The sequence below is a fragment of the Artemia franciscana genome, chromosome 1 (genome assembly GCF_032884065.1).
Source record: "Artemia franciscana chromosome 1, ASM3288406v1, whole genome shotgun sequence".
Lineage (NCBI taxonomy): Eukaryota > Metazoa > Arthropoda > Branchiopoda > Anostraca > Artemiidae > Artemia > Artemia franciscana.
Genome location: NC_088863.1, coordinates 37,132,767 through 37,155,525, shown reverse-complemented (window position 1 = coordinate 37,155,525; position 22,759 = coordinate 37,132,767). Strand labels below are relative to the sequence as shown.

Here is a 22,759-nt window from a genome sequence, read left to right as displayed (position 1 = left end):
AAGGACCTGAAGTTTAACACTCATATTATAGATATTGTTAAACAAAACAATGCACTTCCCTTTTCTTTAAAATTTGAATAAATCAAATTCTGTAGGATGTATTCTTTCGATTTATACGCGTCCTTTATTATTGGAATACGCCTGTATAATGTAGGGTCTTTTGAAAAGAATTAATTAATGCGTTCTGATTGGCTTCCTTTGGCTACGCACAAAGAGCTTAAAACTCCTAATTTATTAAAAACTATAGGCACGATAAGCCGCCACAGCTAGTATCCCTACTGATTTATTGACTGTCACAACCCTATTAAACACGACATTCCTTGCTTATCCACCCAAAAATGAAGAAGAAGAAAGAAATCAGCTATCTTTGTCCTTAATCTTAGGAAGTGGTGAAGCCTCATCTTCTTTGAAATAGAACGAAATAGAAAAAAATAATTTCACTTTCTCTTTCCGCCGTCACATACTCACATACAGTGCTTTATTATCTTATGTAAGCTAAACCTTCAACATTTGTTTAATTTTGTTTTACATATTATGAAGTAAGAATTATTTCGTTATCACGTCTCCTTCTCAATATGCAAACTCTTGGCTAATACCATTTACTGTAAAATAGTGCCAATTCCAAAAAAAAGAGAAATACCTAGTCATAGAAGAAATAAAAGAAGAGATAAAAAGATATAGAAAAAGAAAATTGAAATTAAATTGATTTCAAAGTGATTACTTATAGCCTTTGGTTTTTGATTATGTTTCGTCTAGTGCTATTTCTTTTCATGTGGATTTTATTTACAGTTGTAATTTCACTCCAACCAGAAATATGCAAGAGGATATAAGCCAGCGAAATCTGACAATTGTTTTAGATTCATTAGAGAGAAAGTTTGGAGATGTTTGTGGAAGGCTTGAAGCAGGATTTGCCAAATTCGACTGCTCGGATTCACCACCACAATGGTTTTTGAAATACATAGAAGCAGTGAGTCATCAATCTATCGTTTTCTCTATCCCCACTTAAGTCGTTAACTTTCGTAATTATTTTCGAGAATGATTTTTAAAGATTCATTTAAAACTAAATTTATTTTGATTATTTTGATTATAAGTCATAAAATTATTTATTTAAAGAGTAATAGGATAACAGTCCTTTGTTAGCTAAAAAATTTCTCAGCCTGACTGTTTGGGAATGCGTCATTTATGAGTGTTTAGTCAAGGGTATCACGAGGGTTTATTTGAGGGCCGCTAATCATTTCCATTTTTCTCATGTAGAAACTTTTACAATAAGAAATGGATTGACTATTTCTTGTGAAGACACATAATTTTTCTTGGATATACAGGGTAATATATTATAATATCATGTTGAAAAAAAGACTAAAAAGACTAAATCAGACAAGTTGCAACAGCTGCTGCAAAAGATGTAATATCTTAAAGAGCAATTATTGGGGTCGTTATATGGATGACGTAATTTCACTTTGGAATTATGGGGAAGCAGAACTTCGGGGCTTCTTAGATCATCTTTACACTTATGACCAAAATTTGCAGTTCACCCTAGAAGTTGAAATTGAAAATAAACTACCGTTTCTACATGTATTAATTATTCGTAATACTGATAAACTGGATTTTACTATATATCGAAAGCCAAAGAAAAAAAACAATACATATCTTCACTTTAATTCAAATCACCCCCCACAATTTAAAAAAGCAGTTATAACTTCCCTCATTGATCGTGCCCTGAATATTTGCTCCAATTCATATATAAATGAAGAAATAAACTTTATCAGAGATATTCTGTTTGGTAATGGATACCCCATTCCTTTTGTCAATAAAATAATTAACCGTAGAATAAAAAGACATTCTTGTAAAATCGAAGAAGACACTTCACAATGGGAGGCTGCTGATAAGCCCTCAAATATTGTCTATCTTACGTATATCCCAAAGATCACAACAAAATTAAAAAATATTTGCACAAAAAATAATCTGTACGTAGTTTTTACTAATAATTTTAAAATCATCAATTTCTTAAATTCGGGTAAAGATAAGACCCTAGTTACTCGCCAAAGAGGGGTCTATCAAATACCATGTGATTGCAGAAAGTCGGCAGGACCCATCAGAATCTAGACAAACGGTTACAACAGCATAAAAATGACATAGACAAGGCCTTAATTTCAAATAGTTCCAACAATTCCTTTAATTCTGCTTTAGGATGGCATATATTTAATAATCCGTCCCACATGATACTTTTTGAAAACTCTTCACTAATCAGTAATGATTTGGGAATAAAACAGGTGGTTCGAGAATCAATCGAAATTAATCTCAAAATAAATAATAATAATTCTTTGAACAGGGACTTAGGGGAATACTCACTAAATTTCTTATACTCAAATTTAATTAAAAATGATCTTACAAAATATTTTACTAAACCGATTTATATTAGTACTGAACCAACTACAAAAAGGCCTTTGAGACAGGCTGCTAAACAAGCAGGATTAGCTTTAAGAAATTGTATCTAATCATTTTGTTCTCTTTAGTTTGAATGAGCTTATATTCTCATTTCATTCTTTTCGCCAGTCCTGGTTGAACTTCGTTGAAGTAAGGATGCTAGGGCTATTTTCAAAAAAAGTTTTAAAAAGTGTTTTTTTTATTATTTAGTTTTAATGCTCACAATTTGATGTAAGTTCATTTATATATCATGAAAAGAGAAATCACCAATGCAACAGCACAAACACAAAAAAAGAGAGACAGAAGGAGAAAAGGAAGACTGTTTTCCTAAATTAGTGATTAATATAGACCAGCACTTGAATGAGGCCTTAACCCTACTCATCCATACAATCACATAGGTAAAACAGCATAGCCACACACAATCAACCATAAGGAATAATCCATGGACAGGCAGTCATGTCGTCAATAAGTATAAGTCGTCATTTACCAAACAATAGAAAAAATAATATAGACAAATAATTCAGAGGCAACACCCAACATAAGGGCTCATCAGGAGAATACACTGGCCTATATAGGGTTTCGCAACTCTAAATTCTATACCCAGCACAGTTTTGTGGCTACCAAAGAATATCCATGGCATCCCCGCGTCAGGTATCACCTCCAAAATACATGCCTATGAAAGAAAAAAAAAACAGCAAATATAAAACAACCAAGTAAAACCAAAATAGTAATTCTAGAAAACCCTGCACCCTTTTCATTGAATTATCCTTCTCCCATGAAATGTTCCTTTAAGGAAAGATCCTCCCACATAGCCCCCTTCCCTCAACCCCACCCCCAAACCAAAAAATAATCCCCCTGAAAACGTCGGTACACTTCCAAATAATCATTACTGTATGTAAACACTGGTCAAAGTTTGTAACTTTCAGCCCCTCCTCCAGGGACTGTGGGGGAGTAAGTCATCCCCAAAGACATAGTTATTACAGTTTTTTACTATGTGGAACAAAATGGTTATCTCAAAATTTTGATCCGTTGACTTTGGGGAAACAATGAGCGTGGGAGGGGGCCTAGGTGCCCTCCAAGTTTTTGCTCACTTAAAAAGGGCACTAGAACTTTTCATTTTCGTTAGAATGAGCCGTCTTGTAACACTCTAGGACCACTAGGTCGATACGATGACCCCTGGGGAAAAGAAAGAAAAAAAACGAAAAACAAACAAATAAACACGCACCCGTGATCTGTTTTCTGGCAAAAAATACGAAATTCCATATTTTTGTAGATTGGACTTTTAAATTTTTTCTATAGGGTTTTCTGATACGCAAAATGCGATTGTGTGAATTTCCTTAATATACTATGCTTTTAGTGGCTGTTTCCTCCTATTTTCCAAAATAAGGCAAATTTTCTCAGGCTCGTAACTTTTCATGACAAAGATTAAATTTGATGAAATTTATATATTTAAAGTCAGAATAAGAATCCAATTCTTTTGATATATTTTTTAGCATCGAGGTTCCGTTTTTTAGAGTTTTGTTTACTATTGAGCCGGGTCGCTCCTTACTACAGTTCGTTACCACAAACTGTTTGATATGAAAAAGTGTTTTGTAATAAACTAAAGATATTTCAACATATTACTAAATGTTACAGCTAAATTATTACTAAATGTTATGGTACTATTACCAGATAATCAAAAATTCCTAGTGCTATAAATTTAGGGATAAAAAATAACTGAAAAACAAATTTTTGTCAATTTAAAAAAATAAGCTTGGAACCCTTCAAAAATGTTAAACGAAAGTCTTTGCAAAATGCACCTTAAGGATAATTGGTATTCAAAACGCTGAGGTGTCTATTTCATTAGACACCTCAGATGGTAGCTCTAGCTCGAAACCGGGAATATAAATAGTAGCTGCAGATTTTAAGCAAATGCTTGAAATCGTAAAAAAAAATCGTAATAAATTCGACAACTCATGCAATCAATTAGGTACTCTTACTACAAGGGTCGATAATCTGGATAAAAAACATTCGGTTCTTAAAAGTAAGATGGTTAATAGTGAATCGAAAATTGGAAAAACTGCCTCACTTTGCAATTAGAAATTTGTACCGATGATTTAATAAAATTAAAAAGAAAAAATAAAGATTCAATGTGTCGGATTGTGAAATTGAAAGCCGCTAAGTACGAAAATAATATCATCATATGGAATGCAGTCTGTGAGGATATTGATAACGCTAAACCTTTATTCACAGAAGTTGTTTGCAATGGATTAGAATTGCCTGAAAAAAATTTTACAATCTCGCAACATGACAGAAATCGTAAATTCTTAAAGGTGACACTAAATAAAAAAGACGACAAGTTTTCTATTATAAAAAATGCCAGCAAGTTGAAGGACAAGACATTTCACGGAAATAAAGGCAACTTGTTTATTTGTGATGATCTACCAGCCGAAATTCATAAAATACGTAAGCTGATTTTAGTGAAACGGGATAAATTGCGGAAGATTCCTGGATATGAGGCATGGATATCAAAAGGGATTCAAACAAACTAAATATTCATTTAGTGATAGCATACCAGAGGTTGATGACTTTCCGAACGCCCAAGGACATGTACATCTTAGTTTTCCAAGTGATATTTCAGTGAAATAAAATCATGTCGTCTAATAGTAAAGCGCCCTGCTAGTATGTTTTGAAATATACAAGTAGGAAGCGTTTAATCATGTTTTGTCTCGTATTTATTTGTATTTTAGTTATCTTCTCACTAATTTTTGTTGCTCTATATATTTATTACGATCCTTTCTCTTTAGTTATCTATTTTTTTATGTTATTTTAACTGCTTGTTCGGAAGCACACATGGGTCTTTATGAATAGCGGTAGGATATTGAAAGAATTTGTCTTAGAATGAAGACATTTCTCTTTTCTTTTCTTAGTGGTTTCCGTGTGAGTTACCTTTTATTTCTTTTTGTTGGGCGCATGGGTCGTGGTGTGGTTATTATTTGATAATGTTAATATTTGATAATGGATAGAGATAGTGATTGAATTCCATCATCAAGGTTAAAAGAGTTTGAGCAAGATTCTCCTTTGTTTTATTCAGTTTTCAAAAATATTTTAGCTAGTGATAATGAGGATAATAGAAGCATATTAGATATACCAAAAAATCAATATTTACTTATGAATGGATTGGCAAAGAAAAGTTCTAGAACAAGGAGGATATTGTTTTGGAATTGCCGGGGCTGGAGGACTGCAAGGGATACAATTGATACTTTTGTATCGACATCAGATACGGACATATTTGGTTTATGCGAAACTTTTTTAGATGAGTTTACAATTGAAAGTATTCATGTTGATGGTTATCAATTGTTTCATGTTGGGCCTTGGTGTTTTAAATAAAAGTTGCATACCAGCCCGTGCAACACTAGACTTTTTGCCGATGAATATTGAAATGTGATTTGAATCTTTTGTTGTTGAATGTTTTTTTTTTCCAAATAATGAGAAGATTCTAATCGTAGTTATTTACCGTAGTCCGTCAGCTAGTCAGATGGAGTTTAGGAATTGTTTTGAAAAATTCATGGATAAATTAGCTAGTCTTAATACGTCTTATCCAGTTACGGGAGATTTTATTATTGACTTAATGAACCTTGTTTCTGATGATCAGAATAGACTGGATAATAACACTTTGAAGTTTTTAGAATGTCCTCTATGTCATGGATTATATTCTGTATGTCTTGTACCATCCAGAATAACTGACACGTCATATTCACTAATTGATAATATTTTTTCACCTGAAAGTGCTGTTAGTACATATGTCATTCCTGAGGATTCATCTGATCTCTGAATACTTATGGCTGATTTTTTGTGATATTTCCCGCATAATAAAAAGAAGTCAACAAAGCGAAGAGACTTTGGAGAATTTTTTTTTTAATTAAAAGAAGCCCTCGGTGATGTAGGATGGAGTTGAGTAATTGATGGAATGTATCTAGATCATTCCTTAGATAACTTTTATAATATAGTGACTGAGAAGTTTGATAAATTTTACCCGTATAGAAATCTGAAAGGAAAGAGGCATACACCAAGAAAACCATGGGTAAATGTATCGCTTTTGAGCTCTATAAATGAAAAAAAACGCTTATATAAAATTAAAATGAAGTATCCCATTGAAAGAGAAAATGAAAGAGTGTATTTTGAAAATTCATTTAAAATTCTGATTCTCCTCGAAAAATTTTGAATTTAATTAAGGAGAAAAGTGGAAAAAATAAAAAGTTATCACATCCTGAGGTATTAATTAATACAAATGGTTTAGAAGTTACAGAACTGCAAGATGTTGCTAATATGTTTAGTGATTATTTTGCTGGTGTTGGTCAAGCGATTGTTTCAGCAGGAATAGATTTGTCACCTTACAGGTCGCACAAAGAATATTTACCCCCCCCCCCCAATGAATATACGAGCATATTTCTGGTCCCTGTTAGTGTTGCTGAATTCTATAAGATTATCAAAAATATAAAAATGGTAATTCAGTGGGACATGATGAATCATCAACAAATTTGTTAAAGAGTATTGCTGGAATTGTTTTTGAACCACTTTTCCACATTTTCAATTTGAGTATCAATTCAGGTATATTTTCTAGTAGATGGAAAATCGTTCAAATATCAATTTGGATTTAGGGCAGACCGTTCGACAGAACAAGCAGTTGCAGCTCTTTTATTAGAAATAAATAATTGTTTAGATGATAATTTCTATGTGGCTACTGTTTTCTATTATATAAAAAAGCATTTGACACTTTAAACCATGAAAGTTTTCTTAACAAAATGATAAATTTCGGCATAAGAGGGAAAGGATTACAAATTATTAAATCATACCTATGCGGACGCAAAATCACAGTAAATGTCAGTGGAAAAATCACTAATTTATTAAGTCTTATTGATATTGGTGTCCCCCAAGGCTCAGTATAAGGTCCACTTTTATTTTTGATCTATATTAATGATCTTCCCCGAGGTTTGCATGAGAATATTTGCCATGCTGTTCTTTGCAGATAATACAGCTATAACAGTTAAAGCTAGGGATTCATCGACTTTGACCGACAATCTGACTATAAGTATTACCTCAGTTAATCGATGGTTTGTTTCTAAGAATCTAGTACCGAATTTTAAGAAAACTAATTTTATGGTTTTTGGTCGTTAAAAACGTTCCACTCGAGAGATTTCTTGTGAGGAGCTAGGGGTTTGTGATCAAAAAATTTTTAGGGTCCAATCATATCAATATTTAAGAGTTTTTCTTGGTCCCCTTTCGTCATTTCATAATCATATTGAGTATTTAAGATTAAAACTTGCTCAAAATATTGGGTCGATGTACTGTGTGAAGAATATTTTTCCTTAATATAGAATATCGTACGGGATTTCTCGTATACGGGTAATACTCGTACGGGATTCTGATTATTGGATAATTTTCTGGGCTTGGTTTGTTTTGATGGGCGTTTTCGGGCTGAAAAACCTCTTCCTAGCTAATTTATCTACTATGGGCTGCCTCCCCGTAGTAGCATAATATTTGTAGGCATGAATATATAATGAGTCGGAGGTAATAGGCTTGGGACTGTCTGTGCAGGATTTCGACTCTTGTTGATAGAAGAGCATCGCCAAGTGCTGAAAACCATGTTGTGACCAAGATGGGCCCAGGATTGCACAAAGCCTCCAACTTACTGGAGGTCCCAGGGACTTCTTGCTGTCCGGTTCTAAGCCGGCTTAAGCACTTCGGTGTAGACTTGAGAAGATATGTTGGTCCCCATCCTGCACTGGTATCCGGGATCACTGCTTTTCTTGAGGCCAAAATAATTTCAAAGATTTAAAGAACATGAAAATTGGAACTTGGAATGTTACGACGTTAAAAAATGACTATCGCATCGACATTTTGACTGACGAATTCAGACGGTTTGAACTGGATTTATTAGGAGTTTCAGAAACTCATATCCCAGGGGTAGGAAGCATGAAATTAGGTGACATAGAATTTGTTTACTCAGGAAGGAAGGATGGGGTACATAGACAGGGAGTAGGGCTCATGATGAATAAGGAAGCTGCTAAGTCTTGTTTAGGCTGGGAAGGTATTAATAATAGAATACTAATTGCTCATTTTATGACTAAAAAGTTTAGGGTATCAGTTATAGTAGTATATGCCCCCATTGAACCAACTGATGGAGATACTAGTGACTCAGATGAATTTTACTTACAGTTACAGGAGCAAATAGACAGGGTACCAGGTAGAAATATGGTGTTTTTGCTAGGAGATTTTAATGCCCAGGTTGGTAGAAATAGGGATAGATGGTATCCTAGCCTAGGTAATTTTGGTGTAGGAAAAGAAAACAGTAATGGCTATAGGCTTTTGCAATTTTGTAGGTATAACAACCTAGTTATAACCAATACGGTGTTTGGTCACAAAATGGCCCATAAGTTGACATGGTATTCACGTGATGGTAAGACAGCAAACCTTATTGATTATGTTATTATAAACAGAAGACTAGCAGGATCAATACAAGATACTAGGGTGTATAGGAGTGCCGTTATTGATGTTAAAAGTAAAGATCACCATCTAGTAGTGTCTAAGGTTAATTTAAAGCTGAAATTTCGGAAGAGTAACTCCCTCCCGGGAAGTTGTGATGTTGGTAGACTTCAGGATGAAAATTTGAGAAAAAAATTCCAGGAACAGTTGAGTACTAAACTTGAGGGTTTAAAATTTGACAATGTGGAAGATGGATGGAATAATTTCAGAAAAACAATTTGTGAAGTTGTTGATGGTGTCCTAGGGAAGAGTGCTAAGACAGCAACTAGGAATATTAGTGAAAAAGCTTTAGGTTTAATAGAGAGTAGAAGGGGTTTGTATAAGAATTATCTGAGCGATAGGTCGTATGAAAACAAAAGGAATGTAAAGAAAGTGGTGAAAGCATTAAAATATGAACTAAGGAGATGTGAAATGGAGGCGATGGATAAAATTGCTGAGGATCTGGAAGATGCGGCTAGACGGCATAATAGTAAAATATTATACTGGCATGTTAATAAATTGAAAGGGAGTAGCCGATCCGGACTAGTCCCAGTTAAAGATAGAAATGGGGTCACAATTAGTGATAAGGAAAAAGTTAAAGAAAGATGGGTGGAACATTTTGAGAATGTGCTAAACCGAGATACAGTTGCAGGAAAAGATATAGATGAAAATGAAAAAGTTTGTGATACCTTGGATGTGAAGGAAGATTTGTTTAGTGAGGAAGAATTAGCGACAGTACTAGAAGGATTAAAAAATAATAAGGCCCCAGGTGCTGATAGTATGATTAATGAGTTCCTTAAATATGGTGGCTCTGAGGTTAGGAATAAGCTACTGAAGATTATGAACATGATTTTTGAAAAAGGGGAAGTACCCAATGATTTTAGGAAAACCTTAATTAAACCATTGTATAAGAAAGGTGACAAGAGTGAATGTCGGAATTATCGAGGCATTAGTCTGGTCTCTGTAGGTAGCAAATTACTGAGTAATATGATACTTTTTAGACTGAGACATGCTGTAGACAAAGTTTTAAGGGAAGAACAATGCGGTTTTAGAAAAGGTAGAGGATGTGTCGACCATGTTTTCACTCTTAGGTTAATAATTGAGAAGTCCCTTCGTTGTCAAACACCTTTGGTCCTTAGTTTTATCGATTATGAGTAAGCTTTCGATTCTGTTGATAGAACAGCGTTAACAAAGGTCTTATCGTTATATGGTATACCAGAAAAATACATTAAAGTGATTTGCGCTATGTACGAGAATAATACTGCTGCGGTTAAGGTAGGAAATGAGGTTAGCAACTGGTTTTGTATTAAATCAGGAGTTAAGCAGGGTTGTGTTCTATCCCCCTTTATATGGATCATTTTGATGGACTTCGTCTTAAGGAGCACAGGAAAGGCAATTGGAGACCATGGAATCAAATGGGGAGGAAGAACGCTCCTGGACTTAGATTATGCTGATGATTTAAGCATATTAGATGAAAGTGTGAGCAAAATGAATGAATTTTTAGAGGTTTTACGAGTTCAGGGTGCTAAAATAGGCTTGAAAATTAATGTTAAGAAGACTAAGTCACTAAGGTTAGGAATAAGTGAAGATGAACAGGTGACCTTAGGTAACGAAAAGATTGATCAGGTTGGGAGCTTCAGTTACCTTGGTAGTATTATTAGTAAAGATGGTGGGAGCAGTGAAGATGTTAAAAGTAGAATAGCTAAAGCTCAGGGTGTTTTTTCACAGTTAAAAAAAGTTTGGAAGAATAGAAAGATAAGCCTACAAACCAAGATTAGAATATTGGAAGCTACAGTGATGACAGTAGTCAAATATGGCTCTGAAGCATGGACACTCCGAAAAGCAGATGAAAATTTACTAGATGTTTTCCAGAGAAATTGCCTACGGATTGTTCTGGGTACCCGGCTGACTGACCGTATTTCAAACAGTAGGTTGTACGAAAAGTGTGGTTCAATCCCGCTTTCTGGGGCTATAATGAAAGAAAGGTTGAGATGGCTAGGCCACGTTCTACGGATGAAGGATGACAGATTACCGAAGATTGTCCTTTTTGGCCAACCGTCTGGGGCTACACGGAAAGCAGGTCGTCCTTGTCTGGGTTGGGAGGATGTCATAAATAAGGATTTAAAGGAAATGGGAACTTCCTGGGAGGGTGTAAAGAGGGAGGCTTTAAATAGATTAGGTTGGAGGAGGAGCGTGCGTAGCTGTGTTGGCCTCAGGCGGCTTGGTGCTGCAGTGAGTTATTAGTAGTAGTAGTAGTAGTAGTAATATAGAATATAGCCGGTTCGTAAGTTAAAAATGCCTCATTTTTCCTAATTTTTCTAATTAACCATCATTCCAGTCCCCCTCCCCCAGATGGTCGAATCGGGAGAGCGACTATTTATAAGCTGATTTGGTCTGGTCACTACTACGCGTGCCAACTTTCAGCGATCGCTATATTGATCACTCATCTAGTTTTGGATCTTCTTCATATAAAAATTGGGATAATCCTGGATTCAAACCTGAGACTTCTCGCACTCTAATAGAAAACCATACCCCTAGACCAGCAATCCACACTTAAAAAGAATAAACATTGGTTTTATCGGCAAATGAAGCCCCCTTCCCCCCCAGGTGGTTGAATCGAGGAAGAGACTATTTCTGATTTAATCAAGTCTAAGAACTTTCGGGAAGTGGCCGAATTAGCGAAACTGGAACCGACAAACAGACAGACAGACCGACGGATAGAAATTTCGATCGCTATATGTCACTGGGTAAATACTTTTTCCATACAAACACGTCTTCTTGAACTTTGAAAGAAGTTGAAAATGACTTAGAAAATTCGTTTGTTCTCTAGCAATTTTGCGGCACAGGAACATTGTAGCATCTCATGGGTGTTGATATGGGTGATTAACTAAACTTTTCGTAGTTAGAGCTTTGTTTCTTCCAGCTTATTATGGTATGCAACAATGGGTTGCCACTTTCCTTGACGCATACCCCTTAAGTCCCCAAAAAAGAAGATCATTGATTTCCAATTCAAAGCTTCTTCCATCCAAAGCTTGCAAATTCTGACCATCGCTATTTCTTTATAGAATGTTCTTCTTTTCTTTGTTTTTCAGACTATTATCTAAACATTTTTGCATAATCTCTCGGTGTGAAATTTAACAATATACAGCATCTTGTAAGAAAAAATCAACCCCTCCACATCTCCCCAACAATATCTTCGGAAAAAAATGCTAAAGCCACCAGAGGATGTGTATTATCGCATACTATTGTTTTTGTATAATGACTTCCCTCGCCTCCCACATCTGCTGCTTATGCCCATGCATGCCATATCACCCTCTTTGTTCCCTATTATTTTTCTGAGATCTTCACTGAGTGAAACTAATTGTCCAGAGAATAGATCATTCGCTTAATCGGTCCATGTTATTTCCTTTTATCACATTTATTGCTGTTTCAACTTAAAGATAAAAGTTTAAGATTCTATCGTTAAAATGACTTTTAAACTATATTTCCGTTTTAGGAACGAGAATAATTTTTAAACGAGTAAAGATTAAAATTTGATATATAGTAGCGAAAAAGCAATCTAGTGGATAGCTTCTCTTATCTAGTTTGTATCAAACAGTTCATGGTAACGAACTGTAGTAAGGAGCAACCCGGCTCAATAGTAACCAAAACTCTAAAAAATGGAATTTGGATGCTAATAGATAAAAAAGAAAAATCAGATGTTAATGCTGATTTTAGATATATAAGTTTCATCAAATGTAGTTTTACCCATCGAAAGTTACGAGCCTGAGAAAATTTACCCTATTTTTAAAAATAGGAGGAAACACCCCCTAAAATTCATATAACCTTAACGAAAATCACACCAATGCATTCAGCATAACGGAAAAACCAACTATAGAAGTTTCAAGCTCCTATCAACAAATATGTGGAATTTCTTATTTTTTGCCAGAAGACTGATCAGGGAAGCGTGTTTAATTGCTTTTTTTATCACCAGGGGTGATTGTAGGGACTCAGTGATCCTAGAATGTCGCAAGAGGGATAATTCTAAGGGAATATTAAGTGACCAAAATATTGGAGGCCACCTAGGATCCCTCCCATGCTCTTTTTCCTTCTAAAGTCATTGAATAAAAATTTTGATAGCCATTTTTTCAACATGGTCGAAGACCCTAATAACTATGTCTTTGATGATGACTTAGTTCCTCACAGTCCCCGGGGGAGGGGCTGCAAGTTACAAACTCTGACCAGTGTTTAAATATAGTAATGGTTATTGGGAAGCTTACAGACGTTTTCAAGGGGATTTTTTGCTAGGAGGGGGTGAGGGGGGGATGTTACATGGGAAGATCTTTCCATGGAGAAATTCCTCATGGGGGAAGAGAATTTCCATGAAGGGGGTGCAGGATTCTCTAGGATTGTCTAAAATAAACAAGAGCTAAGAGTAAAGTTGGCACTTGTGACGAGAGATCGGATCCGGTCCGGTTATGTCAATCATGCATCTAGAACTTGTGCTTATTCTCGAACTCGCCAAAGCACTAGAAATCCCTTAAACTCCCTCAAAGAAATCGGATCTCGACTGGTTATGTCAATAACGTAAATGGAACTTGTTCTTATTTCCCCCATCAAGTTTCATCCAAATCACTATAAGCATTTTTCAAGATTTCCAGTTTTCAGGATTTCCGTTTCCCTCTCCATCCCCCATTGTTCCCGGATCCGGTTCGAATTAATATTGGAGCATTTGAGACAGGATATCTTTCTATATATCATGTTTCATTAAGATCTGAGCATCCATTCGTGAGATGAACATACACGAAATTTCACGATCCGTACTAGTTTCGGATCTTCTTCATGTAAAGATTGGAATAGCCCAGTATTCAAACCATAAATCTCTCGAACTTTAAGCGAGAATCATACTGCCAGACCAGAAAGCCAAACTAACAATAATCATTTGTTAGCAAAACCGGGACCGACAGACAGACAGAAATTGTGATCTCTATATGTCATGCGGTAAATACCAAGTGCCACAAAAACAATAAAAAATAAATATGAAAAGTTTTTTCAACTAAAAGTAAGGAGCAGCATTAAACAATCATTTGTTTTATCGGTGAATAGAATTCTTGTCAACTATATTGTTCACTCTCTCCCCTCCCCCCCCTAAGATAGTCGAATTGGGGAAGCGATTATTTCTAATTTAGTCTGCTCTGATCCCTGATATGTCTGACACCTTTCATCGTCCTAAATCATCTGGAAGTGTTCGAACTAGCAAAACCAGGACTGAAAGACAGACAGAAATTACGATCTATATATCATTTGGTAAATACCAAGTGCCATAAAAACAATGAAAAACTAAATATGAAAAAACTTTGTTCAACTAAAAGTAAAGAGCAGCATTAAAACTTAAAACCAACATAAATTATTCCGCATATGAGGGGCTCATCTACTCCTAAATACCTTGCTCTTTACGCTAAAGTATTTTTAGTAATGTCAATTTTTTTCTACGGCCTTTGTGATTCAGCGGTCATTCTTAAAGAATCAGGACAAAATTTAAGCTTTACTGTAAAGAGCGAGGTATTAACGAGGGGCAAACCCCTCATATACGTAATAATAATATACGAACATAAAAGTTCGTTACTTAAGTCAATTTGTAAATTACTTATGTTTTTTTTACTAATAAGAACACTTAAAAAAAATAGTTATAGAAAATTAAGTTTAAAAATATTTAAAAAATTATAAAAATTATAGAAAATTACGTTAAAAATTTTTCAACGTTAATAATTTATTATTAAAAAAATTAACATGCACATTTCGTTTTAATCATTCATATGCGGAGAGCCAAAATCCAAACATGCCTGAATACAAAAACTTCAAAAATTAAAAAAAATTTTTTTAACTGAAATTAAGGAGCCACATTAAAAATTAAAAGGAACAGAAATTACTCCGTATGTGACAGGGGATCTTCCCTCCTCAACGCTCCGCTTTTTACGCTAAAGTTTTTATTGTTTTAAGAAATATACTTATGAAAAAGAGTCAAACTTTACCGTACAGAGAGGGGTGTTGAGGAGGGCAGAGTCCCTTTAATCTACGGAATATTTTCTGTTCGTTCTAAGTTTTAATAGGGCTCCTTCACTTTCAGTTTAAAAAAATATATATTTTTTGTTTAATTATTAGTAAAGACGGTGGATGCAGTGAGGATGTGAAATTAGAATAGCCAAGGCCAAGGGTGCTTTTTCACAGTTGAAAAGGGTTTGGAAGAATAAGTAAATAAGTCTTCAAACTAGAGTCTGCTAGGTATTTCCCAAAGAAGCTGCCTACGGACTCTTTTGGAAACCCGACTGTATCTCATACAGTATCTTGTACAAAAAGTGTGCTACTTGTTTTTTAGGGCTTTATTGAGAGTAAGATTGAGCCTGGCACGTTCTACGGATAAAGGAAGACAGATAATCATTTTTAGACAAATCAGAAATGAAAATTTACAGGTAATCTAAGGACTTCAGAAATTAGCAACATATTTATAAATTCGTCGTACTATTGGGAAAAATAACAGGATTTCTAGGATTTATATTATGGTAGCTATTATATTATACCTATCAATATAGACTAATATTAAAGGATATTCCATGCATCAAATATTAGTATTAGTATCTATAGATAGCTCAAAATTAAGTTTGTTTCAAGTGTCAATATCAGTGTGGTTCAATCCATTACGAAAACCTTGTTTTTAAAACTAATATCACAAATGTTGTTTGATATTAGTAATAATTTAATGGAATAAAACGTTATTAGCTATAAACTTAAAAACATTTCAGACTATATATTCTAAATTCAGAAGTATTTTAGAACTTTATGCTAATTGAACTATATGCTCAACGTCTTATCGTGTACTAGGGTATGGACTGTGTTTTTAAGTTCTTTTAACTATGGAATGAATCAAACTAGCTTTTAAAAATACTGTTTAGTGTTCCCTACCCTATATTTTTTTGGAAGGGGAGGAGGGATATTTTTTACATTTCTATACTTTTTGTATATAATTTTTGGGGGGTATTGGATTTTTTTGGGCATACTTTTCGGGTATATGTTTTTCTATTTTTCTTTTATTTTGAAGCATCAATAATCTATATTTCTAAGGATTTTCTGGTTGAACATTACATTGATATTCAACACCAAAATATTGCCAAGCAAAAAATATGGTTTTAACAGGGGCTTCAAGCTAATACCGACAAATTGTGTCTGCTAGCGGTTAAAATTGTGAATTTACTTTCTATTAAATTAGCCATCAATGCATATTTTGTATTATTGACATATTGTACCATTCCTTTTTAAAAAGTATTGAATGCTGGTTAAAATGTTGCAAATATTTTGTGTAGATTATTTGAAGCGCGTTGCATAAGGCTAACGCCAATCTCGTGAGCTCGTGAAATCCACGTTTTTGGCCATTTTTCTTCATCAGAGCGTATCAGGTCCAAATGGCAAACTTTCTAAATTATTAGGATCCAGTCGCCAATATGATTGTTAGTTAGTTCGTTTGTTGGTTAGTTGGGTGTACTGGGGCTAGAATATTGGTTCCTTAGTCTATTTTGGCCGATTTCTTGAATAAATGAAGTAACAGGAATTAACATGCAAACAAGAAAGAGTGTTCTTCCAGCTTCGTTAGTTTTGTTACACCTTCATTAGTTTTGTTGGTTATGTTAATTTGTTAACTTCGCTTTCTTAATGAACTTATCTTTCTTAATGAACCTCTCTTTCTTGAAATAAAATCCTTCACACTTCCACCATTTTCTTATTTTATTCTATTTTTAACAGAACAAACTTCGTCCAACCTTTGAAAATCAGACGCCTCACTCTAGTTATCTCTTCAACCATGATAAAGCAGCCGAGTCATACAAACAGCAAAGTTTTAAATTTGAGCCTTCAGAGCAGCAAGCTAAAGAGACGCTCTTGCAAAGAGTTCTGACTGAGCTAGAAGTAACAAAAGGTGAAATAATTAAGCTACAAATTCAAAGGTATAGCCATTTATTTGCAATTAGTATCTATGAGTAACTATGGATCGAAATTTGTGACTTTCTACGGGGATTTATGGTTTTAAACTGATTATCGCCTAAAAGTGGTTTGCCGACAATAACAATTGCTGTCGAAAATGAGTTACAAACGTTATCTTACGTAAAAAAAAATAGTTCGAATAGTTTAATTGAAATTGATGCAAGACGTTTCTGACTGTCTCCATTTTGTAGTTCTCCTTTGCCGAATCGCTTATTCTTTAAATCGGTTTTGCTGAATCACATGCAGCCTTAAGTCTTAGCTGTAAGTCTTAATTACTCAATAAAATGCCATTAGAGACATAGTTTTACTTAAAGTAAATAACTATAATTTACTCTGGTTACCGGGGATTTATCCAAACTCCCTTTCTGCTACATGTCACTATTTGCCCAGTAATTGACATCCTTATGATCAAGGGACAGGGGACCAAAATCCAAAAAACCGCCTATTGTGTGTCTTGAAGCTCTATATCAAATAGTTTGTTTTAACAAGCTGTAAATAGGGAGCGGTGTGGCTCAATAGTAACCGAAAGTCTAAAAAACGAAATTTTGACATCAATAAACATATTATAATAATTGACTTATTATGCTGATTCCAAAGATATAAGGTTCATGAAGTTTAGTTTTACTTATCAAAAGCTATGAGCCTGAGAAAAGGTGCCTGATTTTTGAAAAAGGGGAAAACAAACCCTACAATTTAAGGAATCGTAATGAAAATCAAGCGTATCCGAGAACTCCATTGTAGAATTTTTAAGCTCCCATGTCCAAAAATATGGAGTTTTGTATTTTTATCGGTAAGATCACGAATGAATGTATGGTGCTTTTTTTATTTTTCCCCGTGGACGATCACATCGAGCCAATAATCCTAGAATACTGGGCAATGGCTCATTTGAACATGAATAGGAATTTCTAGTTCTCTTTTTAAGCCACCAAAAAGATTGGAGTGCTAGTCCTTCTCTGATATCAATTTTTTCCCAAAATCGTTTGATGAACATTTGTTATATAGCCATTTTGCTAGGCTATAGAGCCTACCAGTAGAGAGAAACGATAAAAACTAAAACGACGCGAATATTTCACCTGTATGAAAATGAGGCATCTTCATCACAGAAGAAGCAAAGAGGAATACTGAAATGAACTAAAAAATTAAAATCACCACCAATATTAATAAAATACAAATATTGCAACTGATCCTCATAGGTAACAGAAGCTAATTGAGTTGGTTCAATTAGAACATCAAAGCAACTGGATAAAAAAGTATAAACATGGAAATAAAGTTAGTTATTTTGTTGCGAAACAATCCTTTCGTTTTTGTTGCGAAATAATCCTTTTGTTAGCTACCATTGAAGCAATTCTTCTTGTCCTGGTAAGGTAATTTCGTCCCAAGGTGATTTTTAAAAATCTTAATTCCCTTGTTAACTATCGGATCAATTTTCAAAAAAATATGATAAACTGGATCAGTATTTAAATTTCACGTATCCCTATTTATTCAACGGTTAGCAAACATATGTTTTTTTTATTTCAATATTCTCTCTCGCTTACCGAGAAAAACTTCTATTATTAGAAATAGCCATGGCCTCATCAAATTGTGCAAAATTGTTAGGTTGAAAAAAGATATTTTCTTCCAAAGCCGAAACAAAGGTTTCAGGAGGCTTGCTCAATTGTAGAGGTTTTTTTTTCTATTGAGTATGCCCAATAAATCTTTACAAAAAGTGCTGGTGAGTTCTACCAATATAAAACTTCCCAAAAGAAAACCTGTTTACAGAAAGCCTTAATACAGAGCCATTATATACAGAAAGCCTACGCACAATGATAGATGTGTGAATATTTATTCGTGCCACCTTTTTTCATTGCCAATATAAAACTTCACATAAGAAAGCCTGTATACAGAAAGTATTAATACAGAGCCATTATATACAATAAGGCCTACGAAAAGGCTTTCTTATATAAAACTTCATATAAGAAAGTCTGTATACAGAAAGCTCTAATGCAGTGCCATTATATACATAAAGCATATTCACAATGATAGATGTGTGAATTTTGATTCGGTGAAACGAAGGGTTGTGATTTCACTAGTGGATAGAGCTTTCAGATTTCGTTCCCAGGAATTTCTGGATTCAGAATTATTGTATTTAGAGCATATTTTAATTTGTAATAGTTATCCAGTTAAATTTGTAAATTAAAATAATAGAAAACATACGCATTAGAAATAATGGTAAAGGATTTGGAGTTTCACAGTCTTCAGAATTAAAGGTGTCAAAAAGTTTCATTTCTTTGCCATATGTACCGGGTTTGGGAAGGAACCTGAAACGAATTGAACAGAAATATAACAAATGTCCATGTTTTCAGTCAGTGACATCATTCAGTAGTTTCCGTAATTCTGGGAAGGATCTAACTCTGGGAAATTTAGTAAGTGGGGTGTATAGGATTCATTGCTCTTGTGGGAAGTTTATATTGGTAAAGCCCACCAGTAATTTGTTGAAAGATTTATTGAGTATCGCAATTCAATAGAAAAAAAACTTTACAATTGATCATGCCTTTTGAATCCTTTGTTTTGGCTTTGGCAGAACATATCTTTTTTCACCCCAACAATTGTGTACAATTTGATGACGCTACGGCTATTTCTAATGATAGAAGTTTTTTCAGTGGGCGAGAGAGACTATTTCAATAAAAAAACATATGTTTGCTAATCTTTCAATAAATAGGGATATAGAAAATTTAAATATTGACCCAGTTTATAATATTCTTTTTAAAAATGAACTACTAGTTAGCAAGGGAATTAAGATTTTACAAAATCACCCGGGGACGAGATTACCTACCAGACCAAGAAGAATTGCTTCCATGATAGCTAACAAAAGGATTATTTCGCAAAAAAAATTAACTTCATTTTCGTGTATATACTTTTTTATCCAGTTTCTTTGGTGTTCTCATTGAACCAAATTTATTAGTTTCTATGACCAATGAGGATCAGTTGCGATAATTGTATTTCAAGAATATTGGTGGTGGTTTTATTCTATTTGATTTTTTTCGGGCGAGAGAGACTATTTAAATAAAAAAAAATATGTTTACTAATCTTTCAATAAATAGGGATACAGAAAATTTACTTACCAGATTACCTACCAGACCAAGAAGAATTGCTTCAATGATAGCTAACAAAAGGATTATTTCGCAACAAAAAAACTTAAATTCATTTTTGTGTTTATACTTATTTATCCAGTTGCTTTGGTGTTCTCATTGAACCAAATTTATTAGTTTCTATGACCAATGAGGATCAGTTGCGATAATTTTATTTCAAGAATATTGGCGGTGGTTTTATTTTGTTTGATTTTTTGTTTATTTTACTTTTTATCATTGTTTCTTGTGTACTGAAGACGCCTCGTTTTCATACCCTCTTTACATAGTCTAGCACCCTGAACTTGTAAAACCTCTGAAAGTTCATCCAAAACTCCAAGTTTAGATTTCAACTGTACCCTGAAAGTTTTTCTCACATTCTTATCCTGGAGTCTACTAACATCATAACCTCCCAAGATGTAGCTATTCTTCCAAAATTTCAACTTTGAATTAACCTTAGACACTCTTATATGCTCTAGTATCTTGTATTGGTCCTTCAGTTTACTATAACCTAATCAATAAGGTTTGCTGTCTTACCATCAGGTGAATACCATGTCACCTTTTGGGCCATTTTATGAACAAGCACCGTAGTGGCTATAACTGGATTGTCACACCTACAAAATTACAAAAGTTTGTAGAAATTTCTGTTTTCTTTTCCTACACCAAATTCACCTAGACTTGGCTACCATCTGCTCCTATTTCTACTGACTTGGACGGTTAAATCTCCTAGTAAAAACACCATAATTCTACCAAGGACTCTTTCTATTGGGGACGCTCTCTACAGGATCCTGTAAGTGTAAGTAAAATTCATCTGAGTCACTAGTTTCTCCACCAGTTGGTACAACGGGGACATATACTACTGTAACTGATACCCTGAACTTTTTAGTCATAAAGTGAGCAATTCGTATTATATTATTAATATCGTCCCAGCCTAAGCAAGATTTACTTACTTGTACTTTTACTTGTGGCGGTAATCAGGTGTTTCTACCTCGCCCGGCATCGATGATCTTAAAGACCTTCTTGGACCATGTTGTTCGATCTTGTGCCAGCTGCTCTGCAAAAACGAGCCACTGTGTTGACCATCTGTGACCGAATTTTCTGAAACACCCTATTGGTTCAAGGTCTGACTTGGCTAGGCTCCACCAGTTCTTCCTCTGTCCTCCTTGGCGTTTCTTCCAGTAGTTAATAGGCTCAACTAGGAGTATTTAACGAGGCAGGTACTCTTGCGGTTTCCTTACTACATAGCACAACCATTTCAAACGGCGTTCTTTAATAGTGAGCACAACACTTCTCTGAATATTTCACATTCGATGTATATTCGCGTTGGAGATATGGTCACCTAGCCGTACTCTGAGAATTCTTTGCTGAAAAGTATGCTCAAACATCTTAAGTATATTCTCTTGCTGTAGTTTGACCGACCATGTTTCGCACCCGTAAAGGACAACGGTGTGGACTAGTGCCATGTAAATTCGAACTTTCGTTCCAACACTGATTTCGTGGCTATTCAATAAGGGTTTCCAAAGGGAGGCAAAGACTGTCTGCACTTTCTGTATTCTCTGTTGAATAGCAGCGTAGGGAGATCCGTCAGTACAAAGCTGGGAGCCTAGGTATGGGAAACGGTTGACTTTTTCCAGTTGAACTTGGTTGACAGCTAGTGGGAATGGTTCTGTGTCGTGGTTAATAGCCATGAATTTCGTTTTCTCTGTGCTGACTTTCAAGCCGATAAGGTCTGCCCAGGTCAAAACGCTGTCAAGCATGTTTTGGGCTTCTACAGGGTCTGAAAGGAGGCCAACATCATCCACATAATTGAGGTCAGTCAGTGAGAGATTCTGTTCAATCTGCACTCCTGGATAAGACGAAAGAGCATTGTCAAGCACCCAATCAATGCAATAATTGAACAGAGTCTGAGAGAGGACACACCCTTGTTTTACTCCGAACTCAACCAGAAATTCTTCGATTCTTTCGCCATAGACTCTAACTCGGCTCACTGACGCATCATAGTATGCCTTCATCAGTTCAACAAACTTCAACGGCATTTCGTCATTTTCTAGGATCTTCCAAAGTTTCTGGCGAGTGACAGAGTCGAAGGCGGCAATGAAGTCCAGGAACATCAGGATCAGGGGTATTTTGTACCTTTCAAACTGCTGGATAGCAGCTTCTTTATTCATAATGAGCCCTACTCCCTGTCTATGTACCCCATCCTTCCTCCCTCAGTAAACAAATTCTATATCACCTAATTTCATGCCTCCTAGCCCCGAGATATGAGTTTCTAAAACTCCCAATAAGTCCAGTTCGAATCTTCTGAATTCGTCAGTGAATACTTCGATAGGATGATCAATTTCCTTTTATCGTCGTTACATTCCAAGTTCTTATTTTCATGTTCTTTAGATCATTGAAACTTTTTCGGCCTCTGGAAAAGCAATGATTCAGGTTACTAGTTCTGAAAGGGGGATCAACATATCTGCTCAAGTCTACAACGAAGCGCTTAAGCCGGCTTAGAACCGGAAGGCAAGAAGTCCCTGGGATCTCAAGTATGAATGGAGGCTTTGTGCCATCCTGGGCCCACCTTGGTCACAACAGGGATTTCAAGACTTGATGATGTTCTTCTATCAAAAAGAAGTGAAATCCTGCACAGATATTCCCAAGTCTATTACCTCCGACTCATTACATATTCATGCATACAAATAGTATGCTACTACGGGCAGGCAGCCTATAGT

At 35.0% G+C, this 22,759-nt stretch overlaps 2 protein-coding genes across 3 annotated transcripts in view; both read left to right on the top strand.

Annotated features, from left to right (window-relative positions):
* LOC136029163 (uncharacterized) overlaps positions 1-22,759 on the top strand; it is a 902,097-nt gene that overhangs the window by 581,656 nt on the left and 297,682 nt on the right. The gene's annotated exons all lie outside the window — the stretch shown is intronic.
* The window catches only part of LOC136039844 (uncharacterized), a 76,824-nt gene continuing 54,741 nt past the window's right edge, over positions 677-22,759 (top strand). The window contains exons 1-2 of the mRNA XM_065723808.1: positions 677-967; positions 16,702-16,901. Coding sequence (XP_065579880.1) covers positions 815-967; positions 16,702-16,901 — 353 coding nt within the window. The 5' untranslated portion in view covers positions 677-814. The remainder of the gene's footprint in view (positions 968-16,701; positions 16,902-22,759) is intronic.